This window comes from Bubalus bubalis, chromosome 6, assembly GCF_019923935.1.
Source record: "Bubalus bubalis isolate 160015118507 breed Murrah chromosome 6, NDDB_SH_1, whole genome shotgun sequence".
NCBI classification, from domain to species: domain Eukaryota; kingdom Metazoa; phylum Chordata; class Mammalia; order Artiodactyla; family Bovidae; genus Bubalus; species Bubalus bubalis.
In genome coordinates, this window is record NC_059162.1 from 27,550,232 (window position 1) to 27,577,324 (window position 27,093).

At 42.6% G+C, this 27,093-nt stretch overlaps 1 protein-coding gene across 3 annotated transcripts in view; it reads right to left on the reverse strand.

Moving 5' to 3' along the window:
* The window catches only part of SLC22A15 (solute carrier family 22 member 15), a 102,561-nt gene extending 81,818 nt beyond the window's left edge, over window positions 1-20,743 (reverse strand). For 2 of the 3 annotated variants that reach the window (XM_006058678.4, XR_006551716.2), the window contains exons 1-2: window positions 20,079-20,739; window positions 1,923-2,135 (exon numbers count right to left, since the gene is read on the reverse strand). In XM_006058678.4, coding sequence (XP_006058740.3) covers window positions 1,923-2,135; window positions 20,079-20,165 — 300 coding nt within the window. In that variant the 5' untranslated portion in view covers window positions 20,166-20,739. Of the gene's footprint in view, window positions 1-1,922; window positions 2,136-20,078 lie in introns of all 3 variants that reach the window. The other variant, XR_006551717.2, reaches the window with a different exon arrangement.
* Between the last annotated feature and the right edge of the window lie 6,350 nt (window positions 20,744-27,093).

A 27,093-nucleotide genomic window follows, 5' to 3' on the forward strand; every position in this document is an offset into this window, starting at 1 on the left:
ATGTCTCTGCTTTTAAATATGCTATCTAGGTTGGTGATAACTTTTCTTCCAAGGAGCAAGCATCTTTTAATTTCATGGCTACAGTCACCATCTGCAGTGATTTAAATTGGATAGGCCCCTAAAAAGTACAATATTAAGAGCATAGGCTTCTGCGTTAAGAGAAATTTGGGTTGAAATCCTAGCTCTGCCCTTATTAGCTGACCTCAAGATGTCTCAATTTCTTCATCTATAAAATGGGGGAAATAATGCTTACTTCATAAATAATTTTGAGAGTTAAATGAAACAAGGGGGCTGTAAAATATTACAATGCCTGGCTCATTGTCGTCACTAAGTAGCACAAGGCTACTTATTATGGTTACAGGTGAGTAGTGGTGATACGCGTGGTGATGGTCGTTATTGTGGTGGTGGCGAGGAAGCCATGGAGACACAAGGATGACCAAAATAAGGTTTCTGAGCCCAAAGGATTTAAAAATATAGAGTTGAACCATAAACTACAGTGTGTCACGTAAGTGCAAACAAAATGTTACTGGAGCAGAAACAAAAGTGTATTTACTTCTGGGCAGCTGGTCAGAAAAGACTTACCAGTGAAGGCGATGGTCATGTGAGCGGGAAAGGGTAAGTCAAGATGTCACCGGGCAGAGGAGCGGGTGAATGGTGGGGCTATCCTAATCGAGGTAAGAGGTGCAGTCTGAGAGCTTGTGGCATGTATGGGAAGCAGGGGAGGCAGAGGGAAATACAGAATGTGGCTGGAAAGTATACCCAGCACCAAGCTGGGGAGGGTAAGGGCCCTGAATGTAACATATAGGGTTTCACTGTGTGTGATGGGAGAACCACTGGAGGGTTTTGGGTAACGGGTGCTGGACTGTTGTCATGAAAACCCCACTGGGCCAGGGTGTCAGCAGGCAAATGGATAGCTTGTGGGGACCAGGCAAAGGACACTGAGGATTTCAACTTTTTAACAACCAGCTGTGTCCGGGCCCTGCAGCTCTTATTCCAGAGTTTCTCTGCACCAGACTGTGGGCTCAGCCACTCAGTCATGTCCGACTCTGCGCTTCATGGACTCTAGCTCACCAGGCTCCTCTCTCCATATCTCTTGCATCTCCTGCGTTGGCTGGGTGATTCTCTACCACTTAGCGCCACCAGGGGAGCCCTCACCCACCTATGTAGACTCAGCTTATTTACCTCAGGCTGGCCCAGAAGGCGCTTTCCTTATCAGAACCTCTGGCTACCAAAATCCCCTTGAAGATAAGGCTTCCTGCCCACACTGGGTGGTACCATATGTATTTGATGTTGTACAGTCAAGGAGCTCCCAGGTGGTCCACACGCAGGACTGCACTTAAGCATGAACTGTGGATGTTAAAAGTGAGTCATTACATTTCTCTCTTTACTCTGTTGATTTTTGTGGATATAAGAAAAAGACATGAAAGTTTTAATTCATTTTTTTTAAAGGACACACTAGTCAATGGGGTTCTTCTAGAGTTCATGTGTGCGTGTTCAGTCGCTTCAGTCATATCCTACTCTTCGTGATCCTATGGACTGTAGCCTGCCAGGCTCCTCTGTCCATGGGGATTCTCCAGGCAAGCATACTGGGGTGAGTTGCCATGCCCTCCTCCAGGGGATCAAACCCACATTTCTTATGTCTCCTGCATTGGCAGGTGGGCTCTTTACCACCAGCAAGTGCCACCTGGGAGGCCCCTTCTGTTCATGTCTTACTTAATCTAACTAGTTTGGTTAGGACTCACGCTTCTCCCATTTGTAGTAAGAAGGAAGAAGAAAGTGTTTTCCAAGGATGTTCTTTAACTCTCAAATTTACTAGAAAGTGATTTGAAGATGGGCTGAAATTTAAATCAACCAGACCACACAGTGGCTCCCGGTGGGTCATTCAGTGGTCACGAGGGCCCGCTCCCACCTCCTGCAGTTACCTCGGAGGCGATGGAGGTAAAGCTGCTACTGAAGTGCACATGCTTGTGCATCTCGCTGCCGTTGGCCGTCAGGAGCCAGGCCCTGAGGGCCTGGTCTTCGCCAGCCGACTGGTTGCTGTGGCTCTGGTTGGGCAGGAGCTCGGCCAGGTCCCAGTGGTACGACGGTGTGGCCCCGACCAGCGCAATGAGGATGGCTTCCGTGGCCACGTAGAGCTGAAAGAGGAAACACACAGAGCCATCTAGGCTGGAAATGCAATTAGCAAGCTTACAAACCTTCAATGAGCAGTTTTGCTTTTGTGTCTGTGCTGCTGCTATGCTGCTGCTACATCGCTTCAGTCATGTCCGACTCTGTGCGACAGGAGCTACAGAAATGAGACACTTTAGAAACAAAGGAGAAAATGGAAGGAAGCTTTCTGATCTACTACAAACAGAACCATCAGCTATCACATCTGTAAAGCACCCTGTAGTTCCTTCAAGGGTTTTTTCTGCATTTGAGATACATCAGATTTGAGGACACAGCATAGAATGGTTCCACACTCGCAGGGAGTAGGGGAGGAGGGATATTACCTGCCCTGACTTAGACTAACATTCTAGTTATTTTCTCCTCAACACCACACATTAGTTCAGATAAGCAGTTACCAGGGCACAGGAGTGTCCTGGTCTTGGACTCATGATCTAAATAAGAAAACATGTTGTGGCATAGTTAATGTTTCCAAAAACAGTATGTGTGTGTACATATATATAAATCAACAAGACCACACAGTGACTCCAGGCAGATTGTATATACATATATATGAGAGAGTTAACTCAGGCAGGTTGATAAGAAGTCCAAGCCTAAGGCCCCTGTAAGGAGGACGTAAACATTAGACAAGTAGGCCTCATGGGCAGCAGTATCTCTTGTTCAAGGACATGCCTTTTTTTGAACTTTGGATGTACGCTATGGGAGAAGTGAAGTGAAGTCGCTCAGTCGTGTCCAACTCTTTGCAACCCCATGGACTGTAGCCTACCAGGCTTCTCAGTCCATGGCATTTTCTAGGCAAGAGTACTGGAGTGGGGTGCCATTTCCTTCTCCAGGGGATCGTCCCAACCCAGGGATCGAACCCGGGTCTCCCACATTGTAGGCAGACGCTTTACCCTCTGAGCCACCAGGGAAGCCCACGCTATGGGAGAAGGTCTGGGCAAAATTTTCACAGCCTTGAGGTATTTTCTTTTCTATTCTCAGCAGCTAGCAGAAAAGTATAGAAGGCTCTGCTTAAACTAGCGAGGAGGGTGCTCTCCTGCCCACTTCCAGTGCCTCTATCCCTGTTACTTTAATAAAATCTACACAAAGCTCTGAGTGATTGAGACTGCCTTTGGTCCCAGAGTTAAATCTTCTCTTTGGGAGACCATGAATCCGGCAGCACTGATCACCGTTCACCATAAGCTGTTGTCTATGTGTGTGTGTATATACACATACACACACATGGGGGAGGAAGGACGCATGCTCTGTTAAAGCAGGGAAGCATTATATGCACTTTAGTAGGTACTAAGGTATCCTGTACAACCTGCAAGATGTGAACAACTCAAAATCCTAGGTGCTTACCCAGGCTTTTAGCTGTAATTGTTGTTTAATCTAAACAGAGCTTCCCTCTAAAGAAAAAATATCTCATTCATTCAATCAGTGATTATTTATTGAGCATATATGACATTTGTCACTGAATGTTTTGGGCTTTATGGCTATTCACAAAGCCATATTGGGTTTGTAAGCTGTTGAGCCCTGTGCAACCTTTTTATGCTATAGATCCATTTTAATTTTTTTTTTCCATTTAACAACTTTTTATTTTATATTGGATTATAACTGATTAACAGTGTTGTAATAGTTTCAGGTGGACAGGGATGGGATTCAGTCACACATATTCATCTATCCATTCTCCCCGAAACTTCCCCCCTATCCAGGAGACCACATAACATGGAGCAGAGTTCCTGTGCTCCACAGTAGGACCTTGTTAGTTACCCATTTTAAATATAACAGCATGTACATGTCCATCCCAAAGTCCCTAACTATTCCTTCCCCCAATCCTTCCCCCCGCCACCGTAAGTTCATTCTCTCTGTTTCTGTTTTGTAAATAAGCTCATTTGTATCATTTCTTTTCAGATTCTGCTTATAAAGATTGTCTTATATTTCTCCTTCTCTACCTGACTTACTATAGATCCATTTTATGTTACTCTCGTGATGATTGTTTCAAGTTTAAATTTTATTAGGAAAATACAGGAAGTTTGTTCCATTGTGAAACAATATTACTCTAAGAAATTAACACTACTTATAAAAAATTTAAGCTAAAAAATTATCACTATTAACTTAGAACTTAAAGTCTTAAAATACCTTTAAACAGATTAAGTGTTTTAAAAACACAAAGCATATGATTTCTGTATAGTACCTAGTAACATCTAACTGGATGGATGAGTTGACCGAGGCATAAAAAGGTGGAGAGACTTGATCACAGATTTATCTCCACTGCCAGGGAACTCCCAGCTCCTTCCACACCATTCTGTAGGGGCATATTCAGCTGTTAAGTGGATAAGCTGAAGCGCCAAAGGCAGAGTAATTTATCACAAGTAGATGATAAAATTACTGTCAAGGAAAGAGAAAAGAAATCATGACATTGTGTATGTCATAACAGAAAGCTAAAACCCAAGATGTGATTTTTCCCCTGTCTGCCAAGGCTGCAAGGATGTAAGCAGTCCCAACCTATGTGAGTCCAATGACTGTGGGCCTCTGGAGATGCACAAAGTCGCCACAGGTCAGTCTGTGTGTGTGATTTACTGTAAAATGCAAAGGAAAACATGTTTCTAGACTTATATTGCTTCTTGGCCCCTATTCGCATATTATTAAGGAAGTTTTCAGAACAGGAGGCAATCAGCTTACAAAAATGAAAACCTTAATAATTGCAAGAGCAGCATTTAGCAGCAGCTATAATTACAAAGCCACTTGCACCCATTTTAGTAACTGCCCTTCCTGATTACAACCTGCTGAAACTTAATTCATGGGTAAAGAAATGAAAAAAATACAGTAAAGGGAACTCAGGAGATGAGGCAGAACACATGTTCTGGTAAATGCACAGCCTGCAATCCAGCAAAGCTAACTAATGGTATTTTCTTTCTAAATATGCTCTTTTCTGCTTTGGTTTGTACCACTGACTTTTCCTGGAAAGCACTTTCTCCTGCTGTCAATGTCTGACTCTTTCCCCACCTCTGAGATGTAACTCAGATACCCTTCCTTCACCCCACCTACCACCACCTTCCCTCCAACCCCCCAGAAGCCTTCTCCTGCTTCCACTCACTGTGAAAACTCGATCGAGACCTTTCTTAGAACCCACATCATTTTCTTCACTGCACTCTACATTTATGTATTTGCTTGCTTTAGTTTTTTCTATTGAAATATACTCTCTGAGGGCAGGATCTACATCAGATTCACCTTCAGGCTCCTGACGCAAGAAACTAAGGGCCCAAATAGATGATATCACACTTTCAACAAGTCAATGGATGAATGAATGACCAGAATGGGAATACTAATAATAGCAGCAAGCACTTCTCTATATAAAATGCGCCATTCTAAGTGCTTGTTGAAAATATATTAATGCATCTTATTTTTATCTGGATTATTCTAGGATAAGTAATGTTCTAGGTAAAGGAGGAAATCCTCCAAAGGATCCTCTAATCTGAGGCATATTTCACTGTGGAGGCTATCATTCCTGGAAGAAACTACAATGTGTAGAAAAGAGTTAAAAAACAAAAGAGGTGGAGCTGATACATAACACAGGAATATAACACAGGGAGCAGTAAAACCTAGCTAATTGGTATTATCTGTATCATTCTTATCATTCTGCAGGTTGATTAAATCTTCCTCCTTTCTCACTTTCTCTGCCCTCCTTCTACCACTTGGCAACATTCTCATTACCCCCATGCGCGCACATACACCCACCTCAGGGAACACACAGGGCCACAGCTTTGTCACCAGAGGGGTCGAAGCCTGCAGCTCTTCCCTCAGTGCCACCTCCTCCACCCCACCTCCTTGTCTTCCCTCCAGTTCCCCCAGAAGCCCCTCCTGCTTCTGCTCACCCCCTGAAGATCCATCTACACCCTTCTTGGAACCCACATCATTTGCTTCACTGCACTATACTTATGTATAATACAGTATCAGCCTTTCTGTCTTTGACACAGATGGCCACCTGGCTTTGCTAGAGATAAAAAAGACTGAGTAGCCTGGCAACTATGATACTGCATGATGCATGCTAACTCTGAAAGGTGAATGGGATACAAGGATTAGGTAAAAGTGGAGATGCTTAAACTTTGCATACAGATTACTGTTAGGTCCTTTACACCAGAGCCACAGACATGGGACACATGGTGCTATGAAGTCAAAGATGGTTTAGCCCTTAGCTGGTCAGAGGGATGTGCCATCTACACAAGAACACAGAGTGGTTTTCCTCACTTTGCCTTCTTCAGCTGTGACGGCGTCCCAGAGCGCTCATCCTGCTTCTTGCACCAAGGACAAACATTTTCCTGTCTTCCCTCTGCCGTGACACTGTGCACATTCACCATATAGCCTTGTCTAGAGAATCACACCCATCTGCAGATGGGCCTTAAAGCCACGATGAAAAACCACCATCCACTCTCCTTCGGAGTGGGACTAACAACATCTCGAATAAATCATTATCCTCACTAGTGCTACCTCCAGGGAAGGAAAATAAGTGCCACAGATGGCGGGACTGTTGTTTCCCTCTCAGTATAATTATAATTAGAAAAGTGACTAAGATGCACTGGGGGATTGAAATTTTAAAAGTTTCAAAAAGTGAACGTTTTAGAAGTAATTTTATACTAACAGCATTATAAGCTTTTATCATGCTCAGGAAACGAAAAATGTCTCCCATAAATTATCTCATCACAATATCTTGTGCTGTGATGCCATGGTAAATGTGATGTTTATGTTGTAAGTAGGAAAGATGAGCCACAGGGCAATTATGTAACACACTAATGGCAAAACCAGGATGCGACTGGGAGCCACCTAACTTTGGGGCCAGAACTTCTTTCAGAGAAAAAGTTGGGAGAGGGGAAACAAGGTGACTTCATGATGGTCATCACTGTTAATATTTTACACACTTAGTACTCAGTTATCTAACTGACTCAACCAAAAGCATCATTTGAGCATGACCACATCACGAAGGCAGCACTAAATGCCCATGGCCCAGCACAAAGTAGGTGTTCAATAAATATCTGTGGGGTGATTACTGATTTTTTTTTGGTCATACCACACAGCTTTGTGGGATCTTAGTTCCCCAACCAAGGATCAAAACGGAAGCACAGAGTCGTAAACAATGGACCACCAGGGAATTTCCTGATACTATTTTTTTTTTTAATTTTTTATTTATTTTTTGGCAGCACTGGGTCTTCATTGCTGCATGTGTGCTTCTCATTATAGGGGCTGCTCTTGTTGCAGAGTATGGGCTCTAGAGCACAGGCTCAGTAGTTGTGGTGGACCGGTTTAGCTGCCCTGAGGAATACGGGGTCCTCCCAGGCCAGGGGTTGAACCTGTGTCCCCTACATTGGCAGGCAGATTCTTAACCACTACACCACTAGGGAAGTCCCACTGACACTATTTTTTGTGTTTAAAAATTTTAATTATGCTCTAAATAACTGGTGTCTCTAAGTCCCATTTCCTCCCCGACTCTTATCTACATAATGCCACCAGATCGGTCTCCTTGATGCAGTCCTCATGAAACTCTTCTGGTTAAATCATATTAATGGATAAATACTAGATGTCCTAGCATCCAGATCTTCACCACTTGGCACTATTGCTACCTTATCCACATTCGAGCTTCCTGAACTAGCCTGTTGAATTCCCCAGACAGGACTTTTCACGGTGTGCTGTGAAAAGCATATGCAATCTGTACATCTGAGTCTGAACTGCAGCTCTAGTAAATTTCCAGCAAATCAAAACCTTTCTAAACTTCATGTTTCCTTCTAGTAAGACTGGACACTGGCAGTACATCTTTATCTAATTCATTCATATCTAGCTAGCCTATTCTGAAGGTCAAAGGGGATATTTCTTTAGCCAACAATGTAGAGTAAATCTTACAGCTCCATCCAAATAGCACCTATCAGAGCCTCCCAAACTCTACCTTGCAGAGACTGATTCTGTAGGCCGGGATGGGACCTGAGATTCTGTTCTTCTAACAAGTTCTGGTGGTGTCAGTGTTGATGGCTTGGGCCACACCTTGTGTAGCAAGGGTCCAGGGTATGCCCTCCTCTATACTTTCTCCAGTGCTATGTCTTCCCACCTGAAATGACCTTCCCGCTTCTCTCTAAGCCCAACCTTCAAAGTTTAGCTTGAGCTCAGTTCTTCTGAAGTTTCAACAAATCACTCTGGACCACGCTGATGTCTCTTTTTTAATTAATTTATGTTTTAATTGAAGGATAATTGCTTTACAGAATTGTGTTGTTTTCTGCCAAACATCAACATGAATTAGCCACAGGTATACATATGTCCCCTTCTTTTTTAATGTCTAAATCATTCAATGGTTCTATTACTTACTGCTGCTGCTAAGTCACTTCAGTCGTGTCTGACTCTGTGCGACCCCATAGACAACAGCCCACTACGTTCCCCCGTCCCTGGGATTCTCCAGGCAAGAACACTGGAGTGGGTTGCCATTTCCTTCTCCAATGCATGAAAGTGAAAAGTGAAAGTGAAGTCACTCAGTTGTGTCTGACTCTGTGCGACCCCATGGACTGCAGCCTACCAGGCTCTTCTGTCCATGGGATTTTCCAGGCAAGAGTACTGGAGTGGGTTGCCATTGCCTTCTCCATTACTTACTGGGAAAATATTATTTTGCATCATTATTTAACAGTATAGATAGAGTTACATTTTCCTTAGCTAATGATTGATCATCTTCTGAAGAGAAGAAACCCTGACTTGTACTTCTATATCCTTTTAAGAAAACCAACACACTACTATGTGTCTAACAGTCTAAGATACATTTTGTTAATGAATTCCTTGCATAATGTGGCACAGAAAATGACAATGGGTTAAAAACCAGTAATTCTGGGCCCAGCCAGTAATTAAGATTTTGGACACATATTTGATATGCATCTGCTTCACTCTCAATCTCCCAAATTAAATGGAAATGCCACCACCTGACCACCTCCCTTCTGTTACTGTAATTTACTTTTTAAAAAAATTGTGGTGAGCACCAACACTTCACAGTACAGTGTATCATGAGCCTCAGGTGATCACAAAGATGAATAAGAAACAGTTGTTTTCTTCTGAGCACATACATTCAGGTGAGGGCAACAAATATGCCCAAAAATATAAATACAAGGCACATTTAGCAAATGCTCTATTAGCCAGAGTAGAAATGAAATTAATGAGAGCATAAAAAAAGCAGACGTGAATTCTAACTCAGGGAATAAGAGAAAGGTTGCAACTCTGACATCTGGGCTAGGCAGGGAGAGACTGGGAGGGGTTTAGTCAAAACAAAAATCAAGGAAAGGGGATTCCCTGGTGGCTCAGGGGCAGAGAATCCACCTGCCAATGCAGGAAACATAGGTTCTATCCTTGATCCCAGAAGATCCACATGCCTCAGAGCAGCTAAGACCAAGTGCCCCAACTACTGAGCCTGTGCTCTAGAGCCTGGGAGCCACAACTAATGAGCCCGAGTGCCGAAACCAGAGATGAGCCCAAGCAGCAGTGAAGACCCAGCACAGCCAAAATAAAAATCAGGGAAAGAATTCTTAAGCCAAAGAAGAAGTCCAGTCAGAGCCAGGAAAATAAAGAACACATTCTTAGTGTTCTTTGAAGAAATAGTAAAGGGCAGGCTCAGCTTTTGCCAAACTTCAGTCACCTGGTAACCCCAGCTGCAAGAGTGCTGCATGCCCATTTCTGGTTTTTATTATTTACTTAATGGTCTGCTTTTAAATTGACTCAATTTTTTTTTAACTTAAGTGAACTTACAGAGAAATGAAATGGTATATCAATACAAATATAATCATCCAGATGTAACTATAAACACCCTGTTACAATGTAAGTGTTAGGTAGAGTATTTTTATTTAAGGTAGGACACAAGAGATATTTGGAGGCAAGTTTTGGCAGGGAGGGGTGAAAGCAAGGGAGCAGCCATTGGTTTTTATGCTCAGAAGGTTGGGGTCAGTGCTTCTGTGCCTCACAGCCATTGTCATGTGTTTGTTTGCCTTGTTTGGACCTGCTTCTGATCTATACTCCCCTAGACCCTCCTTCGGCTGCTCTGACTCCTGGGCCAGACGTGTTTAGCTCCATGATAGCATTTGCTTCATCAAGGTTGCAGGCGGTGAGAATGACACTGATTCCAATCAATTCTGAAGGGCTCCAGGCTGCCTTCCCTGCAGACTTCAAGCTCCAGCTTCAAACACCGAGACAACAGCCTTACAGAGACTGCCAAATCAGCTCCCACAATGGTATAAGGCCAAATCCTCAGAACAAATTATTCACTGACACGTATATAATTGTATACACATATGCAACACAGATACACACATATATACAAACATGTATCTCTATCTAGGAGTTCTGTTTCCTCTTTCTCTGGTTGAACTATGACCAACACAACCTTAGACAAACATGGCAAAATACAGGCATTTATTAAACCTGGAAGTAAGTATACGTGTGTGTGATATTATTCTCTGTATTTCATTTGAAATGTTTCATGATTTTTGAAAGTTTTTTTTAAAAAAATGAGTAATAGGGGAGTTCCCAGGTTGCCTAGTGCCTAAGATCCTAGGCTTTCACTGCTGTGGCCTGGGTTCAATACCCAATGGGAGACTGAGATCCTGCAAGCCACGTGGTATGGCCAAAAAAAAAAAAATAAGAAAATGAATAATAAATGCAATAAAAACAGAATAATGTTGTTCAGTCCTCACTAGGTAATGTTTTTATACAAAGTCCAAACCTTCCTTAATTCTGGTTCAGTCCCTTTGTTAAAAGAGGTATTTGCTAATGTTTTGAGAAGTGCTAGCACTTTCTTCTTAAATAAACAAAAGGATTCAAGGATTCAAAAGGGGGTAACCCTCTTATTTTATGCATTAATGCTATTTAATAACATTTCCATACACCACCTAAATCTACCACGCAGTCCATTCCTTGGGGTGTCAGAGAATGCAGAAAGCTGGAAGATCAGAAATAAATGATGTGGTGGTTGCCAGGGCTTAGGAAGGAGAAATAAGCAGACCGCAAAGGATTTTTAAGGCTGTAGAAAGACTAAATGTGATACTATAATAGTAGATACATGTCATTATAAATTTGCCCAAGCTCATAGAATGTACAACACCAAGAGGGAACCCTAATGTAAACTGGAGACGCTGGGTGACAATGTGTCAGCTTAGTTTCATCAGATGTAACAAATGTACCACTCTGATGGGGGATGTGACAATGGAGAAGGCTGTATATGTTCAGGTCTTCCCTTGTGGCTCAGACTGTAAAGAATCTGCCCACAGTGCAAGAGACCTGAGTTCAAACCCTGGGTTGGGAAGGCCCCTAGAGAAGGCAATGGCTGTGGCAACCCACTCCAGTATTCTTGCCTGGAGATATAGGGGAAACCTTTGTACCTTCTGCTCAACTTCGCTGTGAACCTAACACTTCTCATTACTTTGCCAACAAAGGTCCATCTAGTCAAGGCTATGGTTTTTCCAGTGGTCATGTATGGTTGTGAGAGTTGGACTGTGAAGAAAGCCGAGTGCCGAAGAATTGATGCTTTTGAACTGTGGTGTTGGAGAACTCTTGAGAGTCCCTTGGACTACAAGGAGATCCAACCAGTCCATTCTGAAGGAGATCAGCCCTGGGATTTCTTTGGAAGGAATGATGCTAAAGCTGAAACTCCAGTACTCTGGCCACCTGATGTGAAGAGCTGACTCATTTGAAAAGACCCTGATGCTGGGAGGGATTGGGGGCAGGAGGAGAAGGGGACGACAGAGGATGAGATGGCTGGATGGCATCACCGACCCGATGGGCATTAGTTTGAGTGAACTCCGGGAGCTGGTGATGGACAGGGAGGCCTGGTGTGCTGTGGTTCATGGGGTCGCAGAGTCAGATACGACGGAGCGACTGAACTGAACTGAACACTTCTCTAAAAAATAAAGTCTACATAATTCTATGCTAAAAAAAAAAAAGAAAGAGCTGATGTTGAATAATATAGAATCAAGAACAAAAGTGAGAGGATATCCCTGTAAAGAAGGCAGAGGTATGTTTTCCTCTTGGACACTGTGGAGAAACATAGACAAGAATAAAAAATTAATTCTGAAGTTAAAGGAAAGGACGCTTAGGAAGTTTACATCTGTAACCTCCATCTCATCCATCAAGCTGAGACAAAGAAGATATGGGGGAAATGAGAGGAACCAAATCATCAGAAATATGGGCTTAAAAAGAGTGGTAAAACTGACTGGAAGAAGAGAAGGTCTGAGTCAAAGGATGACCCAAAAGTCATGAGTTCCAGAACACGGAAAAAGAGGAACCAACCAATCTACATTTGCAACAAAAGAGAACTGAATAAGCAAATTATGATATGTCCACACATTAGGACACCATGCTGCAGCCATTAAAAAATACGGAGTTGTTAATCTGTGAGTGCAACAAGATATTCGCAATATTATTGACAGACAAAATCAGGTCAAAATAAAAATCTTTGCACAAAAGACAAATGTACATATTTATATAATACAAAGTTGGGAAGCTCATCTATATGCCAAAGGGTGAGCATATTTTACTTCTGGGTGGCAGAAGTTCTGGTAATTTTTATCCTATATTTTCTCTTTTTTCTACAGCCACCATATACTGTTTGTTGAGCACCATACAATTCCCATTAGTGCAGACGTTAGTTTCTGTTTAAGTGTTTGGTTAAGGAAATGAGAAAGGAGATGTCTGAGTTGTGTGTGTCTTTGGATTTGATGGCTCCTTCTTCTAAGGCAGCCGCCTCTAGCTGTGGGGATGAATCAAGCCAGTATTCTGACAATCCCAAAGTCAACACTAACACAATGCCAACTAATTGATAGGCACAGGGCAACTTTAAGAGATTCTGACCTTGCAAAACAAATGAATTAAACTTTCATGATCCAGCCATTTCCAAGAGCACAAGGAAAACTGAGGGGCCAACGGCATGAGTTGACTCAGCCACCTCTCAGCACTGTCACAGCCTGCAAGTCTAGTGTTTATCCTGTCATATTCACATTGCCTGGCTTCATATTTTAAATGACTTTTCTGTGCTGTCTTAGAGTGTAACGCCTCCTCTCATGGCGTGTATCAATCAGCTGCAAGTAGCCCTGGCCAGCATGCTGCTGGGGGCTTGGGTGCTACAATGATGTCAGTTGCTTCCCAAGGCGCATCCTAGCTCTTGAGACCCTCCAGGCTCTAAGGAGCTCCCTTGGGAAGTTCCCCTGGAGAAGGGACAGGCTACCCACTCCAGTATTCTTGGGCTTCACTTGTGTCTCAGCTGGTAAAGAATCTGCCTGCAATGCAGGAGACCTGGGTTCAATCCCTGGATTGAGAAGATACCCTGGAGAAGGGAAAGGCTGCCCACTCCAGTATTCTGGCCTGGAGAATGCCATGGACTGTATAGTCCATGGAGTAGCAAAGAGTCGGACACACGACTGAGCGACTTTCACTTGCACACCTTCTGGAGGCCTCCTGGTATCTCCATATCCTCCCCCAATGGAAACAGGAGGGTCTGATAATCTGCAGCTTCCTCTGCTTTACACCAGGGGGCAGTGTCTGTTTGTAGACAACAGTTTTCCTGAGATCATACTGGGGACAAGAGTAACTAAGGTCTCCTTGACCTACCGGCACCCATTCACCTAAACTGATGGAAGGAACACCAGGCAAAGCTCCCCAGATTATCATTCAAACTCTCAGCCATTGTCTCAAGGCAGACAGAACTAAATTTGAGGGTAAGTGTGGCATAAAACTGGCTCAGACTAGCAGAGATCTCTGGTAGATGGTCCCACGTCTTAGGAGTCCTGACAAAAGCTCTAATGCCACAGTCTCTCATCACGGCTGAACACCAGGTGGTGGTGAGAATTCCTTGGGGCCTAAGGGACGGTCTTAGTGATTGCAATCCAATAAGGTCTTCACTAAGGCTTATGATGTGGACTGTATCACTCAGTTATGGTTGAGAGGTTAGAACCATAAGCTATCCACCTCAGTGACACCTCATGGAAAGGCAGTCTTCCTATGAATCTCCTGGGGAGAAGGGACATAAAGTTAATACTAGCAGGTAGGAGCCATGAGATGGGATGATGTTCTACACAAAGTTCAATAAAGCATCCCAAACAAAACCCACTCTTCTTCCTGAGTATTTACTTTTTGCTCAGTTGCTTTAGTCACATCAGACTATGTTGTGACCCTATGGACTGTAACCCACCAGGCTCCTCTGTCCATGGGATTTTCTAGGTAAGAATACTGGAGAGGGTTGCCATGCCCTCCCCCAAAGGTTCTTCCTGACTCAGGGATCGAACTCAGGTCTCCTGCACTGCAGGCAGACTCTTTTACCACTGAGCCACAGGGGAAGCCCACTCCTGAGTAGTAAATGACCACAACTCACAGTCTAATGGGTTAAAGGAAGAGCAATATAAGAGTGAATTGTTATTCTCATATTGTAGCATCCTCTCCAAGGTATGCAGATCTTCTTTTACCATTTTAATTTTTTAAAAAAATTTTTAACACAGAAAACCGGAACAAATAAAAATGATTCATGAACCCACCACCACAACAAACTAGTGGCAATTTATCATATTTGTTTTAGATTCTAATAACACAATATTACAGATACAGAGGAAATCTCCTTTGTATCCATCCCTTCTCACATCCCCTCCCTTCCTTCCCAAGAGGGAAGGAATTGTGTGTCAATCTACTTCTGTTTATGCTTCTACATTGTTCATATACATTCATAAGCCACATAAGTATTGTTTCCTAATTTTTAAAAATTTGTTATGAGAGTATGTTTCACATTGTATATATCACAGTTTTTTTTTAATTTCACATTGTGCTTTAATAGATTCATCCATGTGGCCATGTGTAGACCTAGTGTGTTCATGTTAACTGTTTATTCTATCAAATTTATATTACATTTTAATTATCCAGTTCCTTTTGGGGAATCATTTAGAAAGAAAAGAAAGAAAGTGAAGTCATTGAGTTGTGTCCAATTCTTTGCGACCCCCGTAGCCTACCAGGCTCCTCTGTCCATGGGATTCTTCAGGCAAGAATACTGGACTGGGTTGCCATTTCCTTCTCCAGGGGATCTTCCAACCGAGGGATTGAACCCGGGTCTCATGTATTGCAGGCAGATGCTCTACCCTCTGAGCCACCAATCATTTAGGTGGTTACTAGTTTTTATCATGACAAACAGTGCTGCAATAAACATCCTACATGTATCTGCTTATGCAGAAGCTCAAGAGATATTATCACACATATACCAAGGAGTCCAACACTGGTTGTAATTTTACTAGACAGTGCCAAATTGTTCTCTAAGTGGGATACTTTCTACTTCTCATTTTCATTACACTTGTATTGTTAGATTATTAAATGTTTGCTAACCTAATAAGTGTGAAATCATATTTCATAGTTATTTTAATATGCCTGTCCCAGACGACCACTGAAGGTAGACATCTTTTTATGTGTTGACTATTATAGTTTCCTCTTCTGCAAAATATCTGTTCAATCATTTCACTTTCTAAAGCACCATGAAAAGATATTTATTGCATGAACAATATGAAAATACTGGCAGTTTTAGGAGCTGAAAAGTATAGTTGAGGTTAAGAGTTTATATAAAAATAATGCACTCCGAAACACCAGAGTACTGTATCTCCAGCTGAGGTTCACAGCAGCATCTCAATTCTGCAGGTGAAACGAAGGCTTATTACAGGTTACACGTTCCTGTTAATTAATGGGTGTTTTAAATTCTGTGCAAATTATACTACAACCTATGATTCATAATCCTGAGCAAAATGAGGGAGCTGAAATCTCTGACTCGGAACAAAGAAGTAGGGTCCTTTTCCACTTTATGTCCAAAGGGATCGAGAAGCAAAGATTTATATTCCAACTTTCCTCCAAACGGTCTGGCAAATAAGCGCACACAAACACAAACACAAAACAGTGATGACAGTATCAATTTTGAATCACGACTAGAAAATAGAAATGGTAATAAATAGAATTATTCATATTTTAATATTACAAATATTTACCTCCTACCCAAAGGAGGGCGAGGCTTCCTACATGGCACAGTGGTAAAGAATCCAGCTGCCAATACAGGAGATGTAAGAGACGCAGCTTGGGGTGGGAAGATCCCCTGGAGTAGGAAATGGCAACCCACTCCAGTACTCTTGCCGGGAAAATCCCATGCACAGAGGAGCCTGGCAGGTTACAGTCTATGGGGTCACAAGGAGTAGGACACGACTGAGCGCACACAAAGGAGGGTATGTATATTTCGGGGGTGGGTAAGAATTTTTCTAACTAAAAAATTAGAAATCTTATTTCTTGTTTATAACATGACTAGTTTCACAGAAGGCAATTTTTCTCCTCTAGATTTCTGCTTATGAAAAAGTGGGCTTCCTCGATGGCTCAGAGGGGTAAAGATTCCACCTGCAATGCAGGAGACACTAAAACCAAGCATCCTTATTATCAGGGCATGTGATCCCATCATGATGATAAGAAATCTACAAAACCTGCATTTATTCTCTGTGTATCGGATAGTTGACCACTATGGGGATTCCAAAGATTGTGTTTGCAAAGCAAGGGAAGGTAGGTCTCCTAGCCAAAGGAAATTGGATATTGAGAAAATGTTTGAGGAGTTACATGATGGTATCTACATTCTAAGAAAACAGTTAACCTAAAGACCTTTAGATGTGGCTTATAATTTGGTTTTGTCCTCTCAGTTGTAACTTGGATGTGTTTGAAGTACAGGGAGTTGTTTTTTTTTTTTTTAATGATCCTAGAAAGAAGAAAATGCAAAAGGGTCTGTAAGGTTTCCATCTTTGTCCCTCTAGCTTGGTGTTTCTTGGATGAAGCTGGTCATCACCAAACCACAGACACAAAGGCTCCTGCTGAGGCAGTCCCCACCACCCCCTCCGCCACAGTCCCTCTCCCTGGCAGTCCATAATGTGCAGTCTTAATGTGCAGGACTCCCCGTCTCGGGCAGGGCTGCTAAACCATTGGTCTGTACCCTCGCTGAGCACTGGGAAGACAAGGGCTTCAGTTTTAAAAGCAGACAAGCCATCAACCTCCTTCCATTAAAGCCAATCAACTCTAAAAATGGCTTTTTCCTTTGGTAGAGAAAGCGACCCCCACATGAATGATCAAAGCATCACATTACAACTGTGTTATGGGGCTCTCCAGTTCTCACACTCTGCAGGCCAGCTCCCCTAGCCCAAATCATCAAGTCTACCAAGTAGACTTGGTAGAATGGGCTCTGGGGAGCTCCACTCTCATATCCAGGATAGCTGTGAGTGACCCTAGGACCATTTGGATGATATAGCTCTATGGAGTAGTTAAGTCCTCACAAACAGGTAACAGCTGTGAATAATTCACTTCTGCTTGGATGGGCATCTAACATCTTTTGGGATCAGCACAGCTACAGGGTACCTTCCCAGCCCATACCCACAAGATAAACAGTTACTCATGCCTAACACTCTAAGAGCTAGTTCTTCTATGATGAATGCTGACCACACAACAAGTAGGGTTCAATGAATGGTCATGGGCTTAGATCACTCTGGTACCAAACTCTAACCACCTGGGTCAACCATTAAAAAAAAGGTTAAAGTGAAGTTGCTCAGTTGTGTCTGACTCTGCGACCCCCATGGACTGTGGCCTGCAAGGCTCCTCTGTCTATGGGTTTTTCCAGGCAAGAATACTGGACTGGGTTGCCATTTTCTTCTCCAGGGGATCTTCTCGACCCAGGGATCGAATACAGGTCTCCTACATGGCAGGCAGACTCTTTACCATCTGAGCCACCAGGGAATCCCCCCCAAAAAAGTTAAGTGATGGAAATGTAACAGGTCCTGAACACAGGAATAGCGGCCTTTTTAGTGCCACACTCCACTCAAGACAAAGTTATTCAAGGTCACTGAATACCTGGCCAGTCAGGTGAGAAGATAATGACATAGGAGGTAGAGTGCAGGGATGGGGAGGTAAGGTTACTCAGACAGGGACTCATGTTCCTGAAATTCTTGGTTAGAATAGGAAAAGAATTTTCTCAAAAAGAAAATATTATACTGGGTTTTCCCGTAAGATGTTATGAAAAACCTGAACAAGCTTTTTGGCCAACCCAATAAGCACCCGTCAGGCATCATGCTTACAATTCTGTTTTGGGCATTAAATACTCTTTTATGATTTAGCACAAACACTTTTTCTCCACAGTAAACTGCATTTAAAGCTAAAACAACACACTTAAAGGAACTTCAGAAAATTGCATGTTTGTAACTGAGAACTTGTTTTGCTAGAGAAAGAACTGACTTAATCTATGAGTGCATCATTTAGATGGTTCTACTGCCAGATGATGTAATCAACTGAACTTTCAAACTTTTTAGTGGAAAAGAGAATCACTTAGTCAATCCTCACCTCTAACCCTCCCAATCTTCCTGTTGAGCAGTTGACTTATGCAAGGTTTAAGCAACTGGTGGACTGGTACTTATATCCATGACCACCCTGTCCTTACCTCAGAATAACTAATTCAATTAACCATCACAGGTTAATCGTAATTATTTAACTTCCTGCCTTTTGTGGGAGACATGAAAGAAGAGGGTTCAATCTCTGGGTAGGGAAGATGCCCTGGAGGAGGGCATGGGAACCCACTCCAGTATTCTTGCCAGGAAAATCTCATGGACAGAGGCGTCTGGCGGGCTACAGTTCATGGGGGTCGCAAAGACTGGGACGCGACTGAAGCAACTTAGCACACACTGCTTCACCCCAAGGCCACAGAATGCAAACTTCACAGGAAAGAGACTTCAATTTATAAACACTGCAGCCCCTGCTAAGCATACAGTAGGCACTCACTATATGCTGAATAAAGGAAAAACTAAAATGGCCAACTCATAGTAGATACTAAAAAGGATCTATGAATAAAATGCCACTAGAATAAAAGTAGTAATTAATGTCAAATGGGCCATTTAAAAAAGCAAAGGAAGAGTAACTTTTGCATGGCAAAGTGTATTTGTAGTGACCTTGAGCATACAGAACTCACATTTCTAGGATGGGGTGTGCAGGCAGTTTGGGAGAATTCTGTACCATGAAGAACTGATTCCCTTTTACACCACCCATTGTATATGGTACTATGGACTTAAAATAGTGTCAAGCCCAAAGTGGCTCTGGGCAGAATGACCCAGCAGAACTTAAACCAGAAAGAAAGAAACCCAAAGAATTGAAAGCCCCTGGAACAGGAGTGAGTGAAGTCGCTCAGTCGTGTCCGACTCTTTGTGACCCCATGGACAGTAGCCTACCAGGCTCTACCGTCCATGGGATTTTCCAGGCAAGAATTCTGGAGTGGGCTGCCATTTCCTTCTCCAGGGGATCTTCCCAACCCAGGGATCGAACCCGGGTCTCCTGCATTGCAGACAGACTCTTTACCATCTGAGCCACCAGGGAAGCCCCCTCAAGTCAAGGAAAAGACAGTAAGTCGACACCAGAGCGGATGGGCCCTTTCGTCAGTGGATGACCAGGGCCCTCTCTGTTCAAGATTTCAAGGGGACAGCGCCACAGGTTAGAAATTCCCTTTCCGTAGTCACAGAGTATTCCAGCTAACAAGGGGATTTTGCATCTCTTACTAACCAGCTCGCCAGATTAAGTATTCATTCTCCATACATTCCTTCCCTGCTCCAGGTGAGGGGAGCAGGGCGCCTATGGGGCGAGGATCCGAGGCTTGGGCGGGGACAAAGCTTGACAGGCCGGCCAGCGACCTTGGCTTTCCCGGGCGCAGGCCAAAGCGTGGCGCCTAGCCCAACGCCGTCCTCGCGCGGGGTGGAGGTGGAGGCGGGGGAGGCTCGCCACACCTGGGGGTTTGCAGAGCCTTGGCATCTGGGCCGGGCTTTGGGGAATCGCGGGGGGTGGGGGTATGCCTCGCCCCAAGCTGGGTGGCCAGGAAGAGGCAGCGGTGGGAGCTGCGGGAGACTCACCTGCAGCAGCACGGCCAGCAGGAAGCACAGGTACATCTGGTAGATGCCCATCTCGCCCACCGCCTGGAACGCCTCCTCCACCTCCATGGCGGGCCGAGCGTTCGGCCCCGGCCCCGCACCCAGATGGAGCCCGGCCGCGGCCCCGGCCCGCCCTCCGCTACCCCCGCTCCGGCTTGGCCCGGCGTGGCCCTCCCCGGCGGGCCCGGTGCGCCAGGCATCCGCCCGGCCCAGCCAGCGAGGAGCAGCGAGAGAGCGTGGGCAGGGCGGGGCGCGCGGGCGGCGCGCTGGCGCGGGCGGGGCCGAGGGCCGCGTGAGCTGGCGAGTCTGGGGCGGGATGCCGGGTTCCCCGGGCCTCTAGGCTTTCTGTTAAAGATTTCCTTCTGAGAGGGTGGGTTAAAACGGAGCTTAAAGCGGCTTAAAATGAGAGGAAAGAGGAAGTGGGTTCCGGTGTAGGCATCCTCTCTGATGGAGAAATAAGGCGAAGGGCAGCCTCCTCGTCTAAGCCACGGCCTGCCTGCCTCCCCCCCGCTTCGGGGGCTGTGGGGCGCAATGACGGTTGGGAGACCCGGTGACCGCTGGTAAAATTTGTCCTTTTGTACAAATCGTTTAAATACAGGAAGTGGAAATGGATTCTAGATCCTTCGGAGAAGAGTGCTGTTTAACATTTCTTTCCTCCTGCTCCCTGCTAGCTATGTGGTCAGGCCACAGGTAACCAAATTCTTGCAAAAGCCTGAGATACATTTGGTTATGTAAATAGGCAAGAGGTAAAAAATATGAAAGATTAATTTGTGGGACAGGACGTGATGGCTGCTAAAATGTTTGAAGGATAAACAGCAGTTTGAAAGGCTGGCAATGGAGAAAAATGCAGCAGGACCTAGAGACACCGGTCACCTGGTTTAAGTCCCCTCATTTCTCCACCTCCCTAGGTTGGTTTTAACAACTGCATAGTATTCCACTCTGCAGGCCATGCCACCCAATACGATATTGAACAGAAAAGGTGACTAGCAATGCCTTATCTAGAATTTTACACATAAAGAGAGTGACATTGGCCTATAATTTTCTTGTTACTGTTCTTGTCTAGGTTTGGCTGAAAGATTATCATAGCCTAAAAAAATGAGTTGCAGGTGTTTGGTAAAACTTCAAGCCATCTAGGCTTGGTTTGTTTTCCAGGGGGAGCCTCTTTATTAGAGAGGGATAAAGATATAGAGAGATTTTTGTCACATATGTTTTGGACTTTTGTTTTTGAATCACTTTTAGTTTATTCTAGAAGTGTTACTGTTTTATCCACTTTTTCTATTGTTTTTGGAATAAACTTGTTCATCTTGTTTTCATAGGGTTTTTAATTATGCTCTAGCTGTTTTTATGCCTCTTTTTTTATTACTCTTTTTTATTGTCCTTTTCTTATGGGTCTTGCTAGAAGTTTGTCTACTGTATTATTTACTGAAGAACCAGTTTTTATTTTGTGATTTTTTTTTAAATTTATGCTTTGTTTTCTGTTTTATGGGTTATATGAATTATTTTTGTTTCTTATTTTTGCTAGTTTATAATTCTTTTACTACCTTTGTGACTTGAAAGTTTAGCTTTTTGCTTTCAATTTCCTTTTATAGGAATAATTATACATAAAACTTATGCATTTCTCTCTTGGTGCTACTTTGCTCTATCCCACAACTTTGTCATGTGGTGCTTTCATTGTCTTTAGTTTTAAATATTCCATGACATTGTAATGTCCTCTCTAACCAATGAGCTATTTGTTAGTTCATATTTCTTTAGTTTCCAATTAAAGGTTGTTGCTCTTTTTTAACTATCTTTTTATTGTTGATTACTAATTTAAGTGCTTTGTGTATGAAGATCATCTGAAATCTTGGAAATCATTTGAATTTTCTTGTGACCTAGAGATGATCATTTTTGAGTTTTTATCAAGTTGTCTTTTTATTTGTGAAAGTTTATAAAAGTACCAATTGAATCATTCCTCTTAAATCATGATAAAATACCTCTTTTTACTTTTAATGCTTTTTGTCTTAAGTTTTGTTTAGTGTTAATATTGCTGTGTCAGGTTTTTGTTGTTGTTATTTTCCTTGTAATCCTTTTATTTATCTCATATTTTCAGTTTTGTTATATTCTAGACATGTTTATTAAAGGAAAGCTTTTTAAATTTGTTTGTTTATACAATTTTGTAATCTTGGTCTGTTAACAGGTAAATTAAATCTATGTATATTTATTGTGAATGATATATTTGGAGTCATTTCTACTATTTCCTGTTTTACGTTTACCATCTTCTTTCTTTTTACTTCCTGGCCATCTATTGGAGTCTTAAAGATGTTTTTATATGATCCTTCTCTCTTGCTGCTACTTTTGGGAGCTACAGATTGCACAGTTATTATTTTAGTAGTTACTCAACATTTTAACATCTACAGAACTGAAATACTGTTCTACCATGTGGATAGTTACTTAATATATCTATTCTCTTTTTAAACTACCCGAGATTCCAAGAATGCTTTATCTGAGAAAACATAGGAGACATAAAATGTTATGTTTTGGAAACCTTTGTTAGGTGACTCAATAAGTGACTATCGTGGTGCCAAAACACTGATAAAGAAGACTAATGTGAAGTGTTTGTGTTTTAATTAAAAAAAAAAAACAACCCTTCTATTGTTAAGGAAAATTATCCTGCATTTAGGAATAATAAGAAAGCAAGAAGAGGACTATATGTCCTTTCAATGTAGTACAAGCCCACCCCCAGAATTATTTAATTATTTAATTCAGTAGGAAAATTTACCTGTATTTGACCTGGCTATTTGCTATGAATTTGACTCTATGTAACCCCATGGACTGTAGCCCACCAGGCTCCTCTGTCCATGGGATTTACCAGGCAAGAATACTGGAGTGGGCTGCCATTTCCTTCTCCAAGATACTGTGCAGTTACATGTAAATTTGTAGATTTTTGTTTGGTAGAGATGTAAATAATTATGTCTAATAGGAAAGATAATTATTATTTCATAGCCCTGTAAAACATTCAGTCCAGTTCAGTTCAGTTCAGTCGCTCAGTCATGTCCAACTCTTTGCGACCCCATGAATCGCAGCACGCCAGGCCTCCCTGTCCATCACCAACTCCCGGAGTTCACTCAGACTCACGTCTGTCAAGTTGGTGATGCCATCCAGCCATCTCATCCTCTGTCGTCCCCTTCTCCTCCTGCCCCCAATCCCTCCCAGCATCAGAGTCTTTTCCAGTGAGTCAACTCTTCACATGAGGTGGCCAAAGTATTGGAGTTACAGCTTTAGCATCATTCCCTCCAAAGAAATCCCAGGGCTGATCTTCAGAATGGACTGGTTGGATCTCCTTGCAGTCCAAGGGACTCTCAAGAGTCTTCTCCAACACCATAGTTCAAAAGCATCAATTCTTCAGCGCTCAGCTTTTTTCATAGTCCAACGCTCACATCCATACATGATCACTGGAAAAACCATAGCCTTGACTAGACAGACCTTCGTTGAAAGTAATGTCTCTGCTTTTCAATATGCTATCTAAGTTGGTCATAACTTTTCTTCCAAGGAGTAAAACATTAACCTGTTTTATATCTAACCTAGCAATCTTTTTTCCCCCCTAGAAATAACCAGTTTGTCAAATGCTCTTGGAACCAGCTTTACCATCCTACCTGTTCTTTCATCAATTAAAATAAAATCACTGACAAGGGTTCATTCTATGTAGGTACAAGAGTCATATTTTTAACTTTTGAAATTTTCCTTTGAGATTATGATGTGTGAGAATGAAAAATTATAAATCAGTGTTTATGATACATAGCTAAATTAAATTGTTAAGTAAAAATTGGGTTATTTCATCTTAATTAAATTTTATATATTTTAAATGAGTCAGAAACTTTTCTATATATTCAGTGTTAATTCACATTATATTGGAACATATATGCTAAAAGCAATTGGTTATTGTGAGGACAGAAGATACAACCCAGGGAGCGTCAGAAATGAGGTCTGTGGGTTGATAGAGACCAGGTATGCCATACTAAAGAGCTTTATTTAACCTTTTCCTACAGGTGATGGGCACCACTGAAGTGTTTTTTAAGGTTGAGTGGTGTGATTTTTAAAAGATGATTTGGGAGCAGTGGAAAATGCACAGAACACCAGTGGAGACACAGTAGTAATGGCCCAGGGACTTCCCTGGTGGCTCAGCGGTAAAGAATCTTCCTGCAATGCAGGAGACACAGGAGATGTGGGATCGATCCTGGATTGGGAAGATCTCCTGGAGGAGGGCATGGCAACCCACTCCAGTAGTCTTGCCTGGAGAATCACACGGACAGAGGAGCCTGGTGGGCTACAGTCCGTGGGGTCACAATGAGTCAGACAGGACTGAAGCCATTTAGCACGCATGCAGTAAAGCCCAGGCAGGACCCAGTGATAATAGTGATTGAAAAATGAAGTCAAACTTATGGTAAAATCTGCAAAAATTGATAGTCATTCATTTTGCAGACTCGTAAGAGAGGAATCAGCAAGGATTCTTATGTTTTTGAAGTCAATAACTGGGAAAATGGAGGTAGTAGTAATAACTGAGGTAGGGAAAACAGAAGGTGGAGTAGGACAGAGGTGATAGGTCTAAAGGCCTCAGACAAATGGTGGGGCCAAGAGGCATTGCTCGTTTAAACGGCCATTGCCCCTTTAAGATCCTGCCCTTCCCCCGCATTAACCCACCAAGGCCCCTGCTGGATTTCCTTGCCCTAATTTACAGTCTGTGCCAGAGCTTCTGAGCATGCGCTGAAGGAAGAGCTGGCCTAATTAAGGCTCTCCAGAGGCTCAAGGTATTGCATCTGTGGCTCTTAGCAAAGAGTTCCATTTTGAGAGCATATTTTCCCCATCTGACCATTCTTTACTTATTTTTCTTTTTTTCAAGTTCTTTTCTACCATAATTTAATATAGTACCTGTATTTCCTTTTATAACGCAGAAGTAATGAACATCTGGGGTTTTTTGAATAATAAAAAATTAAAATAATATTTAAAATACTGTGTCTATCAAATATACACTTGTTGGGATGTGAGGAAGAAAGGTAACTTATCTGGTAAATTACAGAAAGTCTTGAAGCAAATATATCCAGATATTATTATCTTCTTTCTTTTGTTACACTTAAGCACTGTGTCATGCCTTTTGCTTCTTTGGTAATTTGATGTCCCAGAAGACTACTAAAATTTGCTTTGCAAGATAGTAGACTTCAGGTGTGTTAAGTGTTGCTTCAAATCCTTGGAATCAGTGTTGCCAGCCTAATGTTTACCAGCCTAAATGTACCCAGAATGAGTCTTATTTTTTTTTAAATCTGAAGAACCTTTTTCCTTTTACATAAGCCTTCATGCTGGATAACTACTGTTAGTATTGCACAGCAACATTCCTTAATAAAGATAGTCAAAAGGCAAATACCTCTGTCAACATTAAGTTGGTATAAACACAGCGAATGTGATGGGAGTGACCAGATCACAAGGAATCCAGATTTTGAGGGCAATTGTCTGGGAGGAAGGAGCAAGAAGACAAAGGGAGGAAAAACAAAAAGAAAATGGAATTAGCAGTGAGATGGACGTATCTCTGTCATCTGGCCTCCCAAACCAACAGCTATCATTCAAAAACCATCCGTAAGTGGATGAAAGCGTATACTAAAATAGATCTAAATTTAATATGGAGGAGTTGGCCATTTCCATGTCTCAAACCTTAGCAATAAAAGAATATGAATAGAGTTTGGACTAAAATTCAGTAGGTTACAGCAGAAAAAGATGAAATATGAGGGAAATTAGTCATTGATTATGTTTGAATGTAGATCGTAGAGTGTTTTGCTTGCTAAGAGTCCAATTTTACATGCTGTCCCAAGAGGCACTGAGCTTAGATAATAGGACATTCATTTAATTCAACAGATTCATTCCTGAGTGCCCAACTCTAATGAAAATGTCAGGGTTGTTGTTGCTGTTATTGTCGCTGTGCTACTTACATAGGAGAGTTCTACAACAACGCAATACAGACTGAAATGATGAATTTGCCATACTCATGGGGATTGATCAGTTGAGGCTATGATTCAGCAGGAGTGATAAAAATTTGCCAGTTGCCCCAAAGTTCCCCAGGCTTGAAATCTGGATGCTATTGGAATTGCCTAAAACACTGCTATGCTAAGTCACTTCAGTCGTGTCTGACTCTGTGCGACCCCATAGACAGCAGCCCACCAGGCTCCCCCGACCCTGGGATTCTCCAGGCAAGAACACTGGACTGGGCTGCCTTTCCTTCTCCAGTGCATGAAAGTGAAAAGTGAAAGTGAAGTCGCTCAGTCGTGTCCGACTCTTAGTGACCCCATGGATTGCAGCCTACCAGGCTTCTCCGTCCATGGGATTTTCCAAGCAAGAGTACTGGAGTGGGGTGCCATTGCCTTCTCCAGCCTAAAACACTGGAGTTGATTGAATATCAGAAAAACATGATGATAACCTGCAGATTAACAGTCTGAACCCCCAACTGGGCTTTCTAAATTAAAACCAGAAATTTACATTGTTTTCAAAAAGTAGGAAGCCAAAGTAAATTTCAGTGAATCAAGTTTGATCCACTGGATCTACTCAGTCTCAGAAAGAAGTCACCAATCCTGAAACCATTCTGAAAATCATTAAGTGTGAGAATTCATTCAATAAATGTGTTCTGAACAACCACTCTGTATTGGGCACATTGTTCAAGGTGTGAGGAATACAGTGTTAAACCAGCAAAGCCTCTCCCTCTCCCTAGTGGCCCTTGCCTTCCAGTGAAGACTTTACTCTTGGCTGCCGTACTGGATGGGATGGGTGGGCTGAGAGCAAGGAGGAGGAATTGTAGCCTATGGAAATTGATCCTTGCTTTACTGTCTGATCATGAGATGGACTCCAAATCAAAAGATAACAATGTGAACCAAATAGATTATATGAATGATGGCATTCATTATGTCTTCTTCAGTCTAAAGGCTCTTCTCCGTATGTTTATCTGCCTTAGGAAGAATTAGCCAAATCTTATTATCTCCCT